General features: G+C 47.7%; 1 protein-coding gene across 1 annotated transcript; it reads right to left on the reverse strand.

The window, feature by feature from the left end:
- Window positions 1-16,819: 16,819 nt before the first annotated feature.
- Window positions 16,820-18,081, reverse strand: LOC114703099 (ras-related protein Rap-2a-like). Its single transcript, XM_028883825.2, has one exon. It carries the CDS (start codon window positions 18,005-18,007, stop codon window positions 17,405-17,407), a length of 603 nt encoding a protein of 200 aa, XP_028739658.1. The 5' UTR covers window positions 18,008-18,081; the 3' UTR covers window positions 16,820-17,404.
- Window positions 18,082-20,278: the final 2,197 nt, after the last annotated feature.

A 20,278-nucleotide genomic window follows, 5' to 3' on the forward strand; every position in this document is an offset into this window, starting at 1 on the left:
AACCTGTCGATTTGCTTATGTTATGTGCATGGTGGCTCTCACTCTAAGAACGGAGCTGAGTGGTCGCGGCAGAGATTGACAGCTCTTCAAGTATCTACTGCCTGTCCCTAGACAGCAAGAGGTAGCTGATGCCTGAGGTCTACACATGGCAAAAACAGGCTTTTGTGTCCTGGGATAAAGAAATGGGTAAGGACATGTAGACAGTAGTAAAGACGGGGCGTTTATGAAGAGCACCTCCATGAGGGGAGTGGACCAGAGCCGAGGAGAAAGGGCAGAGGCTCAAAGGCCTCCTGCTGAAAAGTGGTGACTTTTTATGAGTCATTTGCATATCACACACTTTTTCTGGGAGTGTTTTGTCTGATGACCAGCAGTGGCAGTCCATGGTCCAGTCTTTCTTTTTGTCATTGATTTCTTTCATATGCTAATCCCAATGCTCCCCCAAACTCCCTCTCATCCTCTCTGGCTTCACAGGCATATGAATGACAGCTGTCCTCCCCGAATGAAACACACAAACTCCAGATAACACCCGTTTCCAGTACACACAGGGCTGCCCTGAGTCTCCATGCCCTGTCCACAGTAGTGACTTTAAACCAGAACTAAGAAGTCCCCGGTGGGCCCCTAGAGGAAGCGGCCTTCCACACGGAGACCTCTAGGGGGAGAGGCAGGGTCTCCCCGCAGGCAGAATCACCCCTGCCCTGTCACCCCCTGGAGGTTCGGGGTAGGGCAGTGAGGCTCCACAGCCTCCTGGAAGCCTTGGCTTCTAGCAGTGGAAGGAGGTACAAACCTCAGCCATTCCTGAGATCAGAGCTGGATAAGACAGCAGAAGCAGAAGAGGGCTGTCCCCAACCTTAGGGGCAGTCTTTGGCCTGTCCTCTCCCTCTTCCTGGCAGCTTCGGAGATCTCCAACCTGTCTGCCCCTGCCCTGTCGTCCGGCAAACTCCAGAGGGCCAGTCCGGCCAGTCCTAGAGTTTCCTTCTGAGTATGTTTTTAACTTCTTTCATCTGGGAGAAACTCTAAGAATCTACAAAAGAGACCACGTAAAAAAAGGATTGTGCTCCCCAGTGACAGGATCATGATTGTTAGCGTGGCTGCAATCATTCCAGAGTGTGTCTGTGACCAGATACCAATTCAAACCTGAATACAGCAAGGTTTCATGTTTTCAGTTATAACTGCCCTTGTGGAGGGCCAGCCCCCACCATTATTTACCCCAGGGACTCTTGAGGAATGAGGGATAAGAGACTTAGTTAGAAATAGAGGGGAGAGAAAACACAGGATAGACTCGGGAGGGCCTGGATCCTTATCCACTGGCCCAGGACTTTATTCCAAAGGTCTATTTATAACAATGCCAAGGGTGGAACAAAACACCTCCCCCTTTGCTAGTTACAGTCAAGTGTAGACCTTACAAACACCTGGTACCCAGGCCCGTGCTCCAATCAACCTTTTTTTTTTGTTGTTGTTTTGTTTTTCGAGACAGGGTTTCTCTGTGTAGCTTTGCACCTTTCCTGGAACTCACTTGGTAGCCCAGGCTGGCCTCGAACTCACAAAGATCCACCTGCCTCTGCCTCCTGAGTGCTGGGATTAAAGGCGTGAGCCACCACCGCCCGGCTTCCAATCAACCTTTTATGCAGTCCTGCTGGGTACAGCCACTAGGAAACCTGGTGGGCTACAACAGTCCTAAAATGAATGTTTGAAACTACCTTTTGCTTGTAGTCATTAAGAACCTGGAAAGCGTGGTGAGCCACATTTTTAATCCCAGCATTTGAGGCAGAGACAGGTGGACTTTTGTGAGTTCAAGGCCAGCCTGGTCTATACAGCAAATTCCAGGACAACCAGGACTACGTAGACTCTGTCTCAGGAAGAAAAAAAGCAAAACAAAAAAAAAGTTATGTTTGATGTTTTACTGATTTTGTTAACCATGCTCTATACTTACAACAATTAAATATTTGCTCAAGTATTAAGATGTCTTAATATTTAACATGTCTTAACAAAAGCAAAAATGTTGAGCCTCCACCCAGTAGTGACTTCTTGGTGTGTTCAGACTTTGAGAGATTTGTTCCCCTTGGGTGGTCCATCACACTAGAAGGATTTGGTCTCCCGGTGTAGAGGAATGGGACCCTGCGCTTGTTGCGGTAGCTACATTTAATGTCTTCACTGGACAGTCACTGAAGAACCAACTTGCAAGGTGATTTTACAAGGCTTCCATGTAGTGAAGCTTGCTTACAGCCCTGAGCTGCCGCAGCCAGCACACCACAGAGTTCTAAATATAGCTCTGGTTAGCCCAGGAATGCTGGAGAAGGGGCCCCAGCTCTGCCGTGTCGCTGGACATCCCGATCTGGGAACTGTCCTGCAAGGCATTGCTTTCAGTTCCAGAGACCCCAGCATCAGAGAATTCAGCACAAGCCAAGTGATTTTACAGCTGTGTTCCACATATTATTATAAAGCTGTGTTTTCTGGAGTTATTTCAGGCTGCAACAATTATTCTTTAACATTTTTCTTTCTTGCATGAACTTACTATGTACCCAAGGATAATCTTGAACTTCTGAGCCTTCTGCTTTCAGCTCCCAAGTGTTAGGATTACAGCAGGTACAACCACACTCATTTTCAGAGCTGTGTCTCAAACCCAGGGCTTTGAAAGTCAGTTCAGGGCTGGAGAGATGGCTCAGCAGGTTGAGAGCACTGGCTGCCCTTCCAGAGGACTTGGGGTTTGATTCCCAGCACCCACATGATGGCTCCAGTCATCTATAACTCCAGTTCCAGGGGACCAGACTGTTGCTCTCTTTTGACTTCTAGGATACCAGGCACACATGTGGTGCATACACAAAACACACAGGCAAAACACCTCTTCATAAAATAAATAAATCCAAAGAAAAACTTTTTAAAGAAAGTCAGTTCAAGCCGGGCGGTGGTGGTGCACGCCTTTAATCCCAGCACTTGGGAGGCAGAGGCAGGAGGATCTCTGTGAGTTTGAGGCCAGCCTGGACTACCAAGTGAGTTTCAGGAAAGGCACAAAGCTACACAGAGAAACCCTGTCTCAAAAAACCAAAAAAAAAAAAAAAAAAAAAAAAAAAGTCAGTTCAAGCTGGCAGTGGTGGCCCATGCTTTTAATCCCAGCACTTGGGAAGCAGAGATGGCAGAATCTCTAAGTGTGAGACCAAGTTGGTCTACAGAGGGAGATCCAGGGCTACACAGAAAAACCCTGTCTCAAAAAAAAAAAAAAAAGCAAGTCAGTTCAGGATGGGACTAAATCAACACAGAAAAGGAGGAAATACACTCAATGCATTTTAGTTTTATTGCTATTGGCATTTTTTTTTTTTTTTTCGAGACAGGGTTTCTCTGTGTAGCTTTGCGAAAGATTCATTTACAGGTTTTTTGTTTGGTTGGTTTGGTTTGGGTTTTTGAGACAGGGTTTCTCTGTGTAGCATTGTGCCTTTTCCTGAAACTCACTCTGAGCCCAGGCTGGCCTCGAACTCACAGAGATTCACCTGCCTCTGCCTCCCGAGTGCTGGGATTAAAGGGGTGCACCACCATTGCCCAGCTGCTATTGGCATTTTTTAAATAGTATTTTTTACTTTAGATAGTATTTTATTGCTACTGGTATTTTTTTTTAAAGATAGGCTCTCACTATGTAGCCCAGGCTGGCCTCAAATTTGAGACAATCCTGCCTTAGCCTCCCGAGTGCTTGCTGAATTACAGGCATGAGGCATCACATCTTGATCCTTACAAATGCATTTAAAAGCTTCTCGTCATTGCTTAGTGTTCATCCATCAACTATTTTGTCTGAGTTTTTGAATATTTGAAAAGTGATCAGAATCAAGTCAGAAAAAGAATCCTCAACACACAGTACCATTTAGTCTTTTCCTATGTCTATGGGAACCCTTTCCTGAAATGCCCCCCTTTCTGTTAACTCAGGAAGTGGTTATATGTGGCTCCTTTCAAAAAGATTTCCTGGCCTGCCATGGTGGTGTGTGTCCTTAATCCAAGCACTCAGAAGGCAAAGACAGGCAGATCTCTATGAGTTCAAGGCCAGCCTGGTCTACATAGTGAGTTCAAGGCCAGCCTGGTCTACATAGTGAGTTCAAGGCCAGCTTGGTCTGCATAGTGAGTTCCAGGACAGCCAGGGCTACATAGTGAGACTCTGTCTCAGAAAACTAAACAAAAATCAAAAAGGTTTTCTTTGTGTTGATCTTCCCCTCAGTGTGAATTCTAATTGGTCTTACCATTAAAAACCTGGAGTCAAATATTGGGGTAAATGCTGAAAGATCAGAGAAGCAGAGCAGCCAGCCACTAGAAAGACTTCTTATCTCTAGGAGTCCTCAGACTGAAAGGGCCAAGCTCCTGTCTCCACCCTGCCTTATCACTTCCTGTCTCTACCCAGCCATATCACTTCCTGTCTCTTCCTCCCCAGTGCTAAGATTAAAGATGTGTGCCTCCACTGCCTGACCTCTAGTGGCTAGCTCTGAACTCTGATCTCCAGGCAAACTTTATTTGTTAGAGCACAAATAAAATTTGCACATTTCCCCTTTTTTGTGTAAAATAAAAAGGTTATAACTAACATAAGAAAAACTATATATAATAAGTACAATAACTATATATAATATATACAGGCAATAAATACATCAACGATGTCTAGTACAATAACAACTGACAAATTCAGAGAAAGTACTCCATATCTAACCTATCTTGGTGAGACCAAAAGCGTGTACCTAATTCACTTTCTATTTTAACTTGCATTACCAAAACTATCCTTTAATGCTTCTCAACCTTATACACTTCATACCTGTTTAGTGGATTTCTTTTCTGAATCTGGTAACAAGGGAGACTATAACTATAAAGTCTTCAACTCCATCAAAGACCCAAGAAGTAAATAATATTACCTGAGTAAACAGGAAGTGCAAGTAGGTAACTTCCAAAAAAATGTGAGAAATGACAGAAACAGCTGCCTGCCTGGACAAGTCACCCAAGGTTCCTCTGTAATGTTGGGGCATCCATCTTCTGCCTACAGGCCTAGCATATCTGACAGACTTTTCTATTAAGCAGGGTATTTGAAAGACTGTCCCACCTTGTCTTGGCAAAGTTTGGCAGTCACTTTCTTTTCTGTCCTGCTTGTCCAATTTGGACAGTATACTGTCAGCAGTCAAGGCAAGAGCACTTTCTTGCCCAGTGGCTTACTTTTGCTACAAAGAAAGTAAACTCCATGTGGAGTTTCTTTGATGCCCATCATCTTCTCCAAAGTAGATTGGTGCTGCCAGGAGTAGACATGTCTCATGTCATTTAAAAAAAAAAAAAAACCTATGTTATTAAGACATCTTAAATGCCACATTCTGTAGATCTCTGAAGTGTTTGAAGACAACCTGTCTAACTAAAAATATATCTCTGTTTGATCTTGAAAACATACCTAACATGACTACAAGTTTGATAGTAATAGGTGACTAACTACTAACCTATATTCTTTATATCCTAATTAGCTGGTAATAATAACTTTCAAGGGCTAGAAATTTGCATTACATTGTTAAATGAGTTATATGGGTATAATACCTTGAACAAGATTAGAAATGTAAGTACAGTATGTTCTAACAAAAATAATCTCAACTTTGTATCAATATACAAAGATCCATATCAATGTAAACTATTTTAAACAAGTAGTTGCTTTTTAAAATTAGATTCAATAATCTACCCTTTTATCCTATTATGTCTATATCCACCTTTTTCTTTTCAGAGTAGATTCAATAATACTATCATTTCTATATCCCCCTTTTTTTTTCAAAACAAGAACACTGAATCTAATCTCCTTTATTGAGCTTTTTTAAAAACCATTACCAATAACAACTTGTAAACAACCACCCTAAACAATGACAAATATCCATAACCCACTGAATGACCAAAAACCACGTACCCCACCCTTTGGGAATGTGGGCATTGTGTTCTTTTTTTTTTTTTTCAAAGATTTATTTATTATCTATACAATGTTCTACCTGGATGTCTACCTGCAGGCCAGAAGAAGGCACCAGATCTCATTACCAAGGATGGCTGTGAGCCACTATATGGTTGCTGGGACTTGAACTTAGGGCCTCTGGAAAAGCAGCCAGTGGTCTTAACCGCTGAGCCATCTCTCCAGCTTGGGCACTGTGTTTTTAAAATTACTTCCTGCTGTCTGGGGGTGATGGAATCTTTAGGGGATTTTGAAAAGAAAATTTTGGGTTAATTGTCAAGTCCTGGGAGAGGTAGCTGTATAACTTGCTGTCCAGTCTTTGTGTAAGGGGAAAGTGCAGGATTTGTTTCAAGTCCTGGCTAGAGTAGTCTACGAGGCTGGATCATCTCAGCTAACCACCTCGAAACTGTCCTGAGCAATTTGTAGTCCAAAGCCAATCTTTGGGTGATGTTTGTCAGCTTGGTGGCATTGTCATAATTCATGTGGAATCATTGTTGTGGGGTCCCATCATCTCTTTGGAGACTTCAGAGATTGCACTAGATCAGATTATCCCTTTTTTTGGTAATTTTTTCAGGGTAGTTCTCCCTTCTTCTTTGGATGCTTATTTGTCCAAAGGTCTTTAAATTCCTCAAGATGGTTGTTTTATTTTCCTGGAAAGACATAAACAAAACCCTCCCCAAACCCTAATTTTGGGGAGGTTCCCTTTTGGCAAATTGTATCTGATCAAATAAGAAGCATTTATTAGTCATATAAATTAGTTTAGGAATAGTCATGTTGTTTGATGAACTATCACCTCTTCTAATCAAGAGATCTCTCTTGTTCAAATCTAATCATTATCAATTTTAATTTATGGTTCCCTCTTGAAATTTTTTATTTATTTTCTAAAGCTGTTCTATCACCCAGAGCAGTATGTTTTTTTTGTTTGTTTGTTTTTGTTTTACTTTTTTACAATAGTGATTAGGGGGGTTGGAGATTTAGCTCAGTGGTAGAGCGCTTGCCTAGCAAGCACAAGGCCCTGGGTTTGGTCCCCAGCTCCAAAAAAAAAAAGTGATTAATTAGGTCCTTTAATTGCTCTGGGAAGGAGTATCACCCATGGTCACAGGGAAGGACTGAACCGAATTTGATGTGGGGGCCTGCAAGAGGCCCCTCAAGGTGTTTCCCAATGACAAAGGGTTATTTTGACTATCCCTTGTTGATCTACATTTATTAGTCCAATGTCTGCCTTTGCCATACTTTCTGCATACTCCAGGAGGGAGAGGTGTTCTGTTGGGATTAATCTTAGAAAAAAAAACACTGTTTCTAGGAACACCTTGTTTACAATCCATTTTAGGTGATCTTGTTTACTGAAATTGAAACACTTGACATTTCAATTTTTCTTCAAACCTCTGGATATCACTTCTCCTATCCAAACATCATCATGGTTACGAGATTCAATATTGATCCACTCAATATTGAGATCCATTCCTCCAAGGGTATTGATCTTTCCTTTAATGGCCTAATTACCCATTTGCATTGTGTATTAGCATTTTCAAAAGCCAGAGATGTAATAATTGTTTGTCTAACTTCTGAATTTGGTATCATTCTATTAACTACTAAAGTCAATCTTTGTAAGAAATCAGTGAAAGTCTCTTTTGGGTCCTGTATAACTTTAGTAAATGACTCAGTTTTCTTTTCTACTCCTTCAATTCTGTCCCAAGCATACCATGTGGCATAAAGCCAGGGTGTGGTCATCATATAGAGACTGCCTTTCTACATTAGCATAATCTCTCTCTCCAAGAAGTTGGTCTTGAGAGATTTCCATGCCTCTAACCCTACTTCATTGTTCAATGGTCTTAGCCTCATCTTTTCACCATGTCCTCCACTGTAATTGAGGACCAGGCTCAAAGACTGCTGTAACCAAGTCTCTCCAGTCTTGAGGGATAATTCTATTACAAGTTAACCAGGAGTTTAACATCCACTTCACAAAGGGTAAATGCATACCATATGAAACTACAGCCTCCTTGAATCTTCTCAAATCTAACATTTGCACAGGAATCTATTCAGCTCTTACACAACCTTGGGGATAGCTATCATTTGGCAGTTCTTGTAAGGTTACTGGATAAATAAAGGTTGGCTGTTTGAAAACCTTAGACTGTTCCTCTCTAACCTTATAATACAATGCTGAGATTGGTTCTCCTTTAAATTCCTCTGTCTAGGTCTGAATATCTCTATGATTTGTATTAATAAGTTTTTCTAAAACTTTTATCTTGACATTCATATTAATCAACTTTTTAAATGGTAAAACAAAAATGACATTATGTAAATCCCATCTAAATTAATTATCCTTTCATTTAATTGCTCCATTTTCAAACCATCCAGCATGTTATCATACAGAAGTCTAACTCCCTGCATTGTAATAGTGTTTCTCATTTTTTAATGTGGGGGGAAAACTCTCTCTTTTTACTAATTTCTCCCTTTAAGAATTCCCAATTGTCTCACCAAATCTACCAACAATGCTGATTCAGAGGACAGTGAAGTGTGAGGCCGACTGCTGCACAGAACAGTAGAAGCACAAGCAGGTGTCTAGGCAGCTACCTAGTGTGGCAGCAGCCTGTGGAGGGGGTCCAGGGAAAGCCCACAACCCTCTGGGAGAGAAGAAGCCAAAGAGCCAGCCATCTGCACGGGGGAATGTGTAAAAGTGGCTGATCCTATAGCATTTGGAGCCCAGTTGCCTATGGAGTTCTGCAGAGAGGCTGCAACAGAAAAATCCCAAAAGAAAGGAAAACCTAGCTGGTGGGGTAGTGACTCCAGCTGTGTGCAGATCTGGCTGCAAAGTCACAGGAAAGCAAATTTTTCTTGAATTTGTGCCCCAAAAGTTGGACGCCAAATGTAGCAAATGTGGTGATATTTTGTTTGTGCTCTAACAAATAAAGCTTGCCTGGAGGAGATCAGAGTTCGGAGCTAGCCACTAGAGGCCAGGCAGTGGTGGTACACACCTTTAATCCTAGCACTTGGGATCTCATGCCTTTGATCCCAGTACTTGGGAGGCAAATGCCTTTAATCCCAGCACTTAGGATCTCATGCCTTTAATCCTAGCACTAGGGAGGTAGAGATAGGAAGTGAGTGATATGACTGGGCAGAGAGAGGAAGTGATAAGGCAAGGTGGAGAAAGATTGGCCCTTTCCATCTGAGGACTAGAGGTAAGAAGTCTTTCTAGTGGCCAGCTGCTCTGCTACTCTGATCTTTCAGCTTTTACCCCAATATTTGACTCCAGGTTTTTAATTGCTAAGACCAATTAGAATTTGAGCTACAAGACCTAGCTTTAATCATCTGAACATGTTCCAGGATAAAGGAGAACCCAGCAGAGCTCACCATCTTATTCTGATACACCCCAATGGAAAAACTCTGCCAGGAAGCAGAGCTGGAGAGGAGTGGAGCAGCGGGTCAGAGCATTAGCTGCTCCTCCAAAGGACCAGCACCCCCATGGTGGCTAACATCCTTCTGAAACCCCAATTCCAGGAGTTCTAACACACTCTTCTAACCTCCGCAGGCACCAGGCACACCAGAAGCTTCAAACATGGGTCTTCACAGGCTCATGAATAGTTGCTAAGACTTGGAATAAAACTGGAAGAGTGGTGAGGTACCCCGAGAAGAGAGAGGGAGCATGAAGTTCCCTCACTGTGTAGCCAGTGCTGACACTTGTCACATGACCACCCCAGGGGCATCTACTGCAGACGAGGATGTCAACAGCAGGGTGGGAGAGACAGTCCTTCCTGGGCAGCCACCCTGTGCCCAGCCATTGAGGGCCCGTGTATAGGAGCCAGCCAGCCAGGCAGTAGCCCAGACTCAGCACGCAAGCCTCACCAAGCCTGTCTGTCTCTCCGCACTGTTGAGTGTTTGCTGCCAACAGCAGTCGGCGATGCCCAGTCCCTGTGTGGCTCAGCTCCTTGGAGGGAAGTGGGTGGCATAAGAGCCCGCTCTCTTGTCACGGCAGGAGCAGCGATTGTCCCCATTGGGATGGGTGTTTGTTCTCCCTGCCTAGGATGCCTCTGCCATCATCAGCATCCGCAGACTCATCCCTGCCCCAGGAACCTTCCTGGTGCTGTTCCAGGAGGTAGGGCATTAGGGAATTGAAAGAGTAGGAAATTCTCAAAGATGCAGGGTATTAGATTGGCCTCACTGTGCCAAAATGCCTGACAGAAAGGAACTTAAAGGAGGGAAGAGTTGGGCTCACAGTCTGGGAGGGTCCTGGTCTCCATGGCTGGAAGGCGCGTGACAGCAGGATGCTCACTTGCATCTGCATGGATTAGAAAATAGAGGTGGGCTAGGGATTTAGCTCAGTGGTAGAGCGCTTGCCTAGCAAGCACAAGGCCCTGGGTTCAGTCCTCAGCTCAAAAAAAAAGAAAAAAAGAAAAAGAAAATAGAGGTGGATTCTTGCACTCCTTTGTTCAGTTTTATTCTGCTGCTCCAGCCCCCAGGAAACGATACCACTCAGTTCAGAGTGGGTCTCCTCCCTCAGTTAATCTTCTCGTGGACGTGCCCAAATGTCTGCCTCACTAATGTCTTATTACAAAACTTTACAGAGGGCTTCGAGCGCTCTAAACGCACTACACTTTGACCAAGCAACCTCGTCTGCGTGTTGCTGTGTAAATTAAAGGAGCCCAAAGAGCAGCCTGGGGCCCTAAACTGGTCACAGAGCTTAAGGGTAAACTGATGACAGTAATACAGTCAGCTGCGCCTTCCTGGGTCAACGCTAGCAAGAACGGGAAATTAGTACCTACATTTGGCTGTCATCCTTCCTCAAACACCCATCCCGAGTCGGGACCGCGCAGGTCAACCTGACCGCTGAGTTAAAGCACGGGACTAGAGCAGGAATGAAGAAGACACACACACACAGCTGGGACAGGAGCAGCAGGTGCTGAAGGCCTGGCATGGTGCCACGCGCCTTTGATCGCAGCACTCGGCGAGCAGAGGCAGGTGGGTCTCTAAGTCTGAGGCCAGCCTGGTGTGCATAGGAGAGCCAGGGCTACTTAAAGAAACCTGTCTCAAAAACACAAACAAAACCACAGAGGAAGCAGGGCTTGAGAGACGGCTCAGCAGTTCAGAGTTCTCGTGGCTCTCCAGAGGACCGACTTTAGTTCTGAGCGCCCACGTCATGATGCCTGTAGCTCCAGCTCCAGGGAATCCAATGCCCTGTTCTGGTCTCCTCCAGAATCTGCACACACGGCAGATGCACCTGCACACACACACACACACACACACACAAAATCTTAAGAAAACTGAGAACCCCTGGTTTGGACTGCAGTCGCCCTCCGTGTGGGCCCTCCCCCCTCCTAGAATCTGCCTGAAAGGGCTGAAGCCCTGAAGAGGGGCAGTACCGAGGACTGTGCTCTTTACTCCCAAAACATACACAGGAGCCTTTAATCTCATTAAAGAGAAGTGAACCAGGAAGAAAAAAAAAGTGAGAACCACTAGGCAAAATTGAATACCACCTCATGATAAATACATTCAACAAACGGGGGCTAGAAGGAAACTACTTTAACATAACAAAAGCCACATATGAAAAGTTAATTGTGAACACTTTACTCAGTGATGAAGACTGGAGGCTGGGCATGGTGGCATGCTGAAGGCTGGCATGATGGTGCATACTTTTAATCCCAGAACCTGGGAGGCCACTCTGATTCAGGCTCTCCTGGCCTTCATAGTGTCTCAAAAACTAAATATATATATAAATGCATATATGATGAAAGGCCAGGCCCTCCTCGCTGGGCTGAGGGCGCAGGGCTTGGTTTTCACGCCAGGGCTCACGTTACCCTGGACAGAATGCATTTTTCATGTCCACCGCAATAAAAGCCTCAATAGACAGAGACTCCATGCTGCTGGCTCTTTGTCCTTTTACAGCTTGCCCACCCCACCTCCTTGCAAAGCCGGAGCTTTGCTCCCATCAAAAGCTTGCTTGGCCTCCTGGTTTGGGGAAGTGCTTTGGAGAAGGTTTGTTTAACCTCGGGCTTCTCCAGTTCTCTGGCCAAGGAGTTAATTTCCCAGTAAAAGAAGTGAAGTCCACTCTCGTGCCCAGAGGATCCAATAGCTCTACCTTTAGTCCAATCCCCAGGAGCCGCTGGTGCGGGGGAGGGTTAGAGCAAGCACCATGCACCCCTTGCACTGAGCACCCACACTTACCCTTCTTCACACAACTGAATGAGCGTGCTGCGTCCACAAGACAAGCCTTTGCTTCTTCAGTTGGACTCCTGCTCTCTTCTGCGGCGGAGAGAGAGGCAAGGTCCCAGTGGTCACTGCCGCCATCCCTGGGCTACGATGTCCATTTCTGGACCATATTAATCGCTCCGTGAGCCAAGGCAGTGCCAGTTGGATGTGCTGTGGCCTGAAGAGAACGCCCTAAGCGTTGGCCCCGGGACCCTACGAAATACTGGAGAGGAGGCGGCACCTGAAGTGTGGTTCCCCATGCACGCCATGTCTCCAGGGCGCGTCCTGTGGTCTGCAGATCCGCGAAACTCTGAGAGGGCTCACCTGGCTCTCCCCTCCTCCACCTCTACACAGGGGCTGGACTGGAGCTCTGGCCTCAGCCGTTCTCAGCCACAGAAAAAAGGTTATGCCTGTCACCACGCCCGCTGACCTGAGTTCAATCTCTGGTGGAAAGAGAGAACCAACTCCTGCAAGCTGTCCTCTGACCTCCACATGCACACTGTGGCAAATATATATACAAATAACTGTTAAAAAAAAAAAAAAAAAGGGGGGGGGGGTGAGGTGCGGCAAAGTTCATAGCGCTGGCTGCTCTTGCAGAGGACCCAAGGTTGATACCCAGCCTCCACAAGGTGGCTCACAGTCTTAGGTGATCTGATGCCTCCTTCTGGCCTCTGAGAGCATTGCACTCATTTAGTGAACAGACATATGAACAGGCAAAATAAAATAAACCTTTAAAAATATATGTTAATGAATACTTTAAAAGATTTAAAGGCCCTTTAGAAAGATGGCATACCCAATCAATAGGACCTGTAGGAATCTGGGGGTGCTGGTTCCTGACACGCCAACAGAAGTCCAAAGTACAGAGGGCTATTCTCAAAGACTTTTAGGGGTGTCTATTTTTTTTAATGGGTTGACCCCAAATCACAGAGGTCCACGAAGATTCTTGAAGAGTCATATCAGGACGGGCATCAGCAGCGTGGACTAAATAAAGGGACAGTTAGCGTGAGGGATTTTGGACTGCCCAAGTGAAACTAGAAGTGCATGCGGGCTACACACGTGGAGTCAGCGGGACAATGAGGCGTCTGTCCTTTTGTGGCAGTCTTGTTTCTTTCTTTCTTTAATTATAATTTTTATTTCATATGCATTCATGTTTTTCCTGAATGTATGTCTATGTGAAGGTCTCAGATCCACTTGAAACTGGCGTTATAGGCAATTATGCCATACCACGTAGGTGCCAGGAATTGAACTCAGGTCCTCTGGAAGAGCAGTCAGTGCTCTTAACCTCTGAGCCATCTCTCCAGTCCCTTGTTTCTTTCTTTCATCACAGCCAAATCAAAGCAAGCAGCACCTTCAGCCTCCTGCCCGGAAACCCTGCCAGGCCATGGGCTGCAGTGGGCCACTTCCAGCTTCCCGCTGGGCAGCAACAGGACCAAACTACGTGTTATCCTGCAAGTCCCGGTAACAAATCATTCATTTCCTCCTGAGCCCTCTCCCACACCCGGCATCCTCGAAGTCCCTCTGTCTCATGATGGCCTGCCTGGGGAGCTTTCGCCTTCGGCTACCACACTCCTCAGAGTGCAAAGCGTCTGCATTTCCAGAGGTTCCAGCCAGCACCCTGTCTAACCTCACAGCTATACTGGTTATCTACCGATGCAGGAGGCAGAAAACATAATGGTCTCAAGCTAGGGCTCGGGACAGCTAAGTGCGGGTCCTTGGTGTCCTGGGGGACTGGAGTACTGAGCTGGGTCCTCTGTGCTGACTCTCACCCGATTCACTTGGTGTCCCTGGGGTGTCGGCAGGACACCATCATCTTCATGTCCCCTGGGAAGGGCCCATTTCCAGTCTACCTGGGAGGTCGCTGCTGGCTGGAGACATCCGCTCCCCGCTGTTTCCACAGAGCCTGTCACTGCATGTGTGTGTTTTCAAAGGGGCAAGCATGGCAGAGGTTGACCCTTTTGTGAAGTGATTTTCAAAGTGTCATCCCAGCTGGGTGGTGGTGGCTCACACCTTTAATCCCAGCTTTCAGGAGGCAGAGGCAGGTAGATTTCTGTGAGGCCAAGCTGGTCTACAAAGTGAGTTCCATGACAGTCAGAGCTGTAACACAGAAAAACCCTTTCTTGAAAAACCAAAAAAAAGAGCTGGGCAGTGGTGGTGTACGCCTTTAATCCCAGCACTCGGGAGGCAGAGGCAGGCAAATCTCTGTGAGTTCGAGGCCAGCCTGGGCTGCAGAGTGAGATCCAGGAAAGGCGCAAAGCTACACAGAGAAACCCTGTCTCGAAAAACAAAACAAAAAAAAAAAAGGAAGAAAAACCAAAAAAATAAAAGAAAATGGCATCCCATCACTCAGGTCATATTATGTTTCTGAAATACAGAGCTTTAAAAGGGCAGACCAGCCTTGAGGGCCGAGGCCACCACAGGGAATAAACACTGGGAAGTGGGTGTCACTGGTGTATCTCAGAGACTGCTGCCACAAGATGACAGACATCGAGACCCCCATGTTACCATGAGGCAGTTATCACGGCAGACTATGCCCTGTAACACTGGAGAAGAGAGTGGGTATTTCTCAGAAGAGGAGTGAAGTTATTTTAAACCCCCAAAAGAATTCTCTACATCACAGCAGCCCTAATCACAGAGAAACCGCAGTGTGCTGGCCAGAAACGGCTCTGCCTGAGCCCAGGGAGGGGCTGGAGTACTCACCGCCTCCCTCTTCCACTCTTTCCGATCCACAGTCTGACACTCTCAGGGCCACTTAGGGGACTCGGCCCTTGGTTGCCCAGGGCAGGGCCACCACAGTGTCAAGACCTGGGAAGGTCATTTCACCCCAGCCTGAGATGCCTGACCTGGGAACTGCACCGGCCAGAGCCCAACACCCCGGCAGTCCTATCTGCCCCTTGCAAATTCACTACGGAGTCATTTAGGCCTTCCTTGCCACCAAAGGGACAGAGGCAACTTATGCCTGATACACAGATGTTAGAAATATATGCAGGAAAATCCTGTGTGTATATCTTTAACTGTGTGTGTGTGTGTGTGTGTGTGTGTGTGTGTGTGTGTGTGTGCCTGTACAGGTCTTTAATTGTGTGTGTTCCAGAAAGCTGCTTCCTCCTCACTCCTGAGCACACTCCTGAGGGTGGAGGAGTTGGCCTCACACTCCACTCTTTCATTTGGTCCACCAGCCAGCCAGGAAGAGCCCTGGACTCTCAACTGGAAACTTGGATCTGACTGGGGGTATCTGAGGTCATCCCAGAAGTCCCAAGGCAGAAAAGGCTGGCTGGGAATGTTTTATTGGACCAAGGCCTGATATTTATAAGGACTGGGACCCGGGGACGTATAAGCAGTCTTTGAAGGCCTCAGCACAAGCCGATGGAGAGTTGGAAGGGGCCACCTGGCTTCCAGTCCTGGGGCCAACCCCCCAGGCTGGGACTGCATTCTCTGCAGAGCCCCTGTCCGGTGCGTGGAGAATCTTCTATTCCCTCTACTCCAGAAGCAGGGCTGGCTTTGACCACAGCGCTGAGGCCAGGAAAGTGCTCCCACTGTTCCCACACACTCCTCCTCGTCTCTGAAACAGGGCCTTAGAGAGATGGTTGAGGTCTGGCAGGAGGGCTAGCCAGGCGCGTGTGTGTGTGTGTGTGTGTGTGTGTGTGTGTGTGTGTGTGTGTGTGTGATGGGTTTTAAGGCTAGCAAAGGCTGTCTCAGGACACGGAGAAAGTGTGGAGTCAGGACCGCATAGCCAGCTGGCCCTCTCTAGGCGAATCTGTAGATGGGTTCTGAAATATGCTCTTTACATTAAGGCGGTGTGTGTGTGTGTGTGTGTGTGTGTGTGTGTGTGTGTGTGTACCTAACCTTCTATTGAAGTACCACATTTCATATAAATAAAAGTGAACCAACTCTGTCCCTCACTATTCAACCAGCTTTCCTTACACAATGTTAACTGTTTCAGGTCACAGGAAGGCTAAAGCTTTCTGTTTGAGTTAGAAGGTTACCCAAAAGGGTGAGGCCCCTAAATTTGAAAACCATGTTGCAGCTAGGGAGAACTCCTTAACTTGTGCACATGCACATTTCAAAGGTCAGTTTTTAAACACTCCACACTACTGAACTGATGCATTAAACAGTTCCTGTCACATGAAAATGACACAAAATGACCCTCATATGTCCACCCACTGTCCAGCTATGCAGGTATTCAGACAAAAAAGTCTGAATCTAGAAAACAAGAGGGGGAAAAATATATAAACGAGCCCTTGGCTCACGGCAGCACTTCTGCAGAAATACACCAGGAGACGGGCGCCGCTCCCTCCTCCTTACACACTGCTGTTTCCTGGAAAATAACTCAAAGACAAGGTATGTGAAAGCTGTAAGAATCAGAGGCTGGGGAGATGGCTCAATAAGGAAATCACGCGTTGTGCGAACCTGAGGACCTGAGTTCAAATCCCAGCCTGTACTGTAATTCCGGTACTCCTTTAACAAGATGTGCAGAGGAGACTCAAGAATCCAGGAGCCGGTGAACAAAAAGCACACACCGTCTCAAACAAAGGGGAACGGGAGGACCAAAACCTGGTTGTCCCCTTACACTCAACATGTGCCCACATACATATATATTAGCACCACACACACACACACACACACACACACACACACACACACTAAAAATAAATCGTTAAGAAATAAAGCTTTTGGAATTATCGGTTTACACATAAGCTAGAAAGACACATGTTAAGAATTACCAGCTTCTAATTTTATTTCCAATGCAGGGATGTAGAAACCAGCTAACTGTCAATTACAAGGTGGGGCTGAGCCAGCTTCGTGTGTGCACAGTTGTCCTCCATACAGTATCCCCTTTCAAACCGACCCGGCACAAGTCATAACTATATTTAGGAATTCGTGTTGAGGAAAATCTTACTGCTGGATTCAAGGCTGAAAAAGGAGAGAGAAAACCCTCCTGCAACTGAAGAAAATTTGTCTTTAGTGCAGACTCCCCAACCAATCCAAAGCTCTCAAGTTGCTATTTACAAAAATTAGGCAGGGGTGGGGGGTGGGGTGGGGAGTGTGAGTCCAGAACAAGCTGATTGAAGAACAGAGCTGTAAATTCTCTTTACAGAAAAAGGCCATTTTTGGTTTCTTCTTATAGCACAGTCGGAGGTCAACGGAGGGAGGTTACAAAGTTTTTGCCAAACATTGAAGAAAGACACGTAGGCAGATTGAAGCACCGTTTGGGATGAATATATAGAAGCAGCCACTTGTTACTTGATTCTCGGTAACTTTCTTGGGAAAGGCACTGAACCAGCCGACCGCAACGCGCTAGCCAATGAACCTCTCGGTCGGCCACAACTCCAGGGCGTTGATCGGGATGCGGGGAGCCTCCTGCGCCGGCGGGGCCAGGGCCTCCATCTCACGCACCACCTGCGTGAACACGCGGTCCACCATCATCTTGCTCTTGGCTGTGACCTCCAGGAACGGGCATCGCCACTCTCGGGCCAGAGCGCGGCCCTGGGCCGTCAGTACCTGGCGCTCGGCGTCCAGGTCGACCTTGGTGCCCACCAGCACCAGCGGGACGGCGCGCGAGCCCCGCAGCCGGCCCATGCGCTCGCGCAGCGGCCGCACGGCCTGGAACGAGGCCTCGCTGCACACGCTGTAGAGCACCACGAAGCCGTCGCTGTTCCTGATGTACAGGTCCTTGAGGGTGACCAGGTGCTCGGCGCCCACCGTGTCCACGATCTCCAGCAGCGCGGGAGTCCGGTTCACCTCGATCACCTTGCTGAACAGCTCCTCCACCGACGGCTCGCAGCGCTCGGGGAAGCGGCCGCACGCGAACTGCGTGGCCAGCGCCGTCTTGCCCACCGCCACGCTGCCGAGCAGCACCACCCGGTAGTCCTTGGCGGGGCGCAGCACCAGACCCTCCATGGCCGGGACAAGGGGACTCGGGGAATGGCGCTGGGAGGCGGCGCGGGGAGGACGGGAGGGCGGGGCGCGAGGCCGAGGGCGCGCGCACGTCCCCGTGGCGCCCGAGAGGACAGACCCACCCGCCGCCCCGCCGCCCCGCCGCCCCGCCGCCCCGCCGCCTCCGCCGCCTCCGCCGCCGAGGGTCACCGGGTCTCGGTCCCGCGAGTCTCTTCGCCTAGCTCCAGCCTCGCGCCCTGCGCCCCGCCTGCGGCCTGCCCCACCAGCCCCTCCTCCGGGCCTCTTCTCTCCCGTGGGTCCCCGGAGCTTCCCGGCCCTGCTCGGCCTCCCTCCCACTCCCTGCCTGAAGACCAGCTGGGGCCCCTCAGTCAGCCCTAGGCTGACTATCCCGACGAGGGAGCCCCTCCGTTGACAGCCCAGAAGAAGGTAACCTGATCCTTTCCTGGCCAACCCAGGAAAGACTAGGATTTCCGCAGCATTCCAGATGCAGACATGCCCACTCAAGGTCACGCTGCTCCCAACCGCTGGCCCCTTCGGTCTGGGAGGACCCCACGCTCAAGGGCAGATGAAGGAGAATCCCATCACAGAGGGTCTCAGTTCCCTTTCGGGCTCACCCTGGTCCCTTCTCCCTGAACTCTACAGTGTAAACCACACAGCCTCACCCACTGAACCCCTTCCTTGCTTCCCATCCTGGTGAGGACTCCTCACCTAGGCCTAAGACTGGAGTGACCCCGTAACTTGCCATCCGTACAACTGTGTCACTTTGGGGAAATGAGAATTCACCCAACAGCAAGCAGAACCTGGGTAGCCCCGAGGCAAAGCCCACCGCCACCTTCTCAGACCCCTTCTACTCTTGGCTACTCGCTGGCTGCTGAGGGAAAGGCGAGGCCCCAGTTCTGGCATTGTTTCCCTGAGTGGATTCCCTCTGCCTCCTGCAAAAACAGCTGCCTTGGCTGCCTATGCAGCTCTGGCGAAGTGGTCCACCAGAGGAATGGGCTTTTCCATAAGCTGTGCGGGAACATCCTCAGCGCACAGTGATCTCCAAAAAGAGCGGTCTTACAATGTAGGCAAGTTAGCAAAAGTGGACACTAACACGAAAATAAGTAACTAAACATTTACTAAGACATTCGTGCACCATCCGGGTTCGACAGCTTCCTGCAGATAACTTCTGAAGGAACACAGAGCAATGTACAGCCTCAAATGTCACAAAACAGGCAAGGAAACCCCAGATGCACAATCACATCCCAAATCTGTGATGCTGGCATTATCTGACACAAAATAATGACATTTTTGTCTGAAGAAATAAAAAAAAAAAATTTAACAGGAATCCACAGGAGACTAATTTGAGAAAGAGTCTATAAGAACACTGTAAAGTGAAACTACCAGTTTGTTTTGAGAAAGAGTTTCTCTGTGTAAGATCCTCAGCTGTCCTGGATCTCGCTCTGTAGACCAGGCTGGCCTTGAACTCACAGAGATCCGCCTGCCTCTGTCTCCCAAGTGCTGGGATTAAAGACATGCGCCACCATCACTAGACCAAAAATACAAATTTTTGTTTTAGTATGAAAACTGACAGGTATGATGTCATAAGAAATACATATCTGGGGCTCTTTGCCTAAGAGTCACAGAGCACGTTCTCCAAAGAACTAACATTTGCAGGCTCACCACGACTACCAAAGGAGCATCCAAAAAAGGCTCCTGTCCCCAGTCCCCACGGCTCCCATCCTTGAGTGCCACAGCCATCATCTTCCTCTGCACACCAGTGACTGCTCACAGGCTAGCCTGCTGATTCCAGCCCCCCCCCCCCCGCTCCTGTGCCTCTCAGTGGGATGTATGTAATTGCACATGACCTTGCGGTCTCGGGAGGTGCTTGAGCATATAGTGTGCGGAAGGTTAACAGAAAGCAGGGGGACCCCGTGCATCTATGGGAAAACTGCCATCTGTGCTGGGGCGGCTGCTTTACGGTCACCCACACTCTTCTAAGTAGCCCCTCGCCTGGGCTCTGCAAATGAACCAAAGGAACCCATTGGCTCCCCAAGATGGACTTTGGCGGAACCCTTTGGTTGGTTGTTAGTGCCCTATAAGGGAGGGGTAGACAGTTTATGCCTCTCCAGGCAGAGTTCCTGAAACACAACTGTAACTAAAATGTATAAATAGGCATGTGAAAGACCTTCACGTTTGAACTTCATCTGGTTCGCGAGAGAGTCCAAGCCCCTGAGATTTCTAAGTGCAGTGAACAGAGTCCTGTGTTAAAAGCAACTTCCCCCTTCATCCATA

Source organism: Peromyscus leucopus, chromosome 14 (genome assembly GCF_004664715.2).
Source record: "Peromyscus leucopus breed LL Stock chromosome 14, UCI_PerLeu_2.1, whole genome shotgun sequence".
NCBI classification, from domain to species: Eukaryota; Metazoa; Chordata; class Mammalia; order Rodentia; family Cricetidae; genus Peromyscus; species Peromyscus leucopus.

Coding starts and splice junctions, on each gene's coding strand:
- LOC114703099 (XM_028883825.2), bottom strand. CDS start 18,007: ATGGAGGGTCTGGTGCTGCGCCCCGCCAAGGACTACCGGGTGGTGCTG.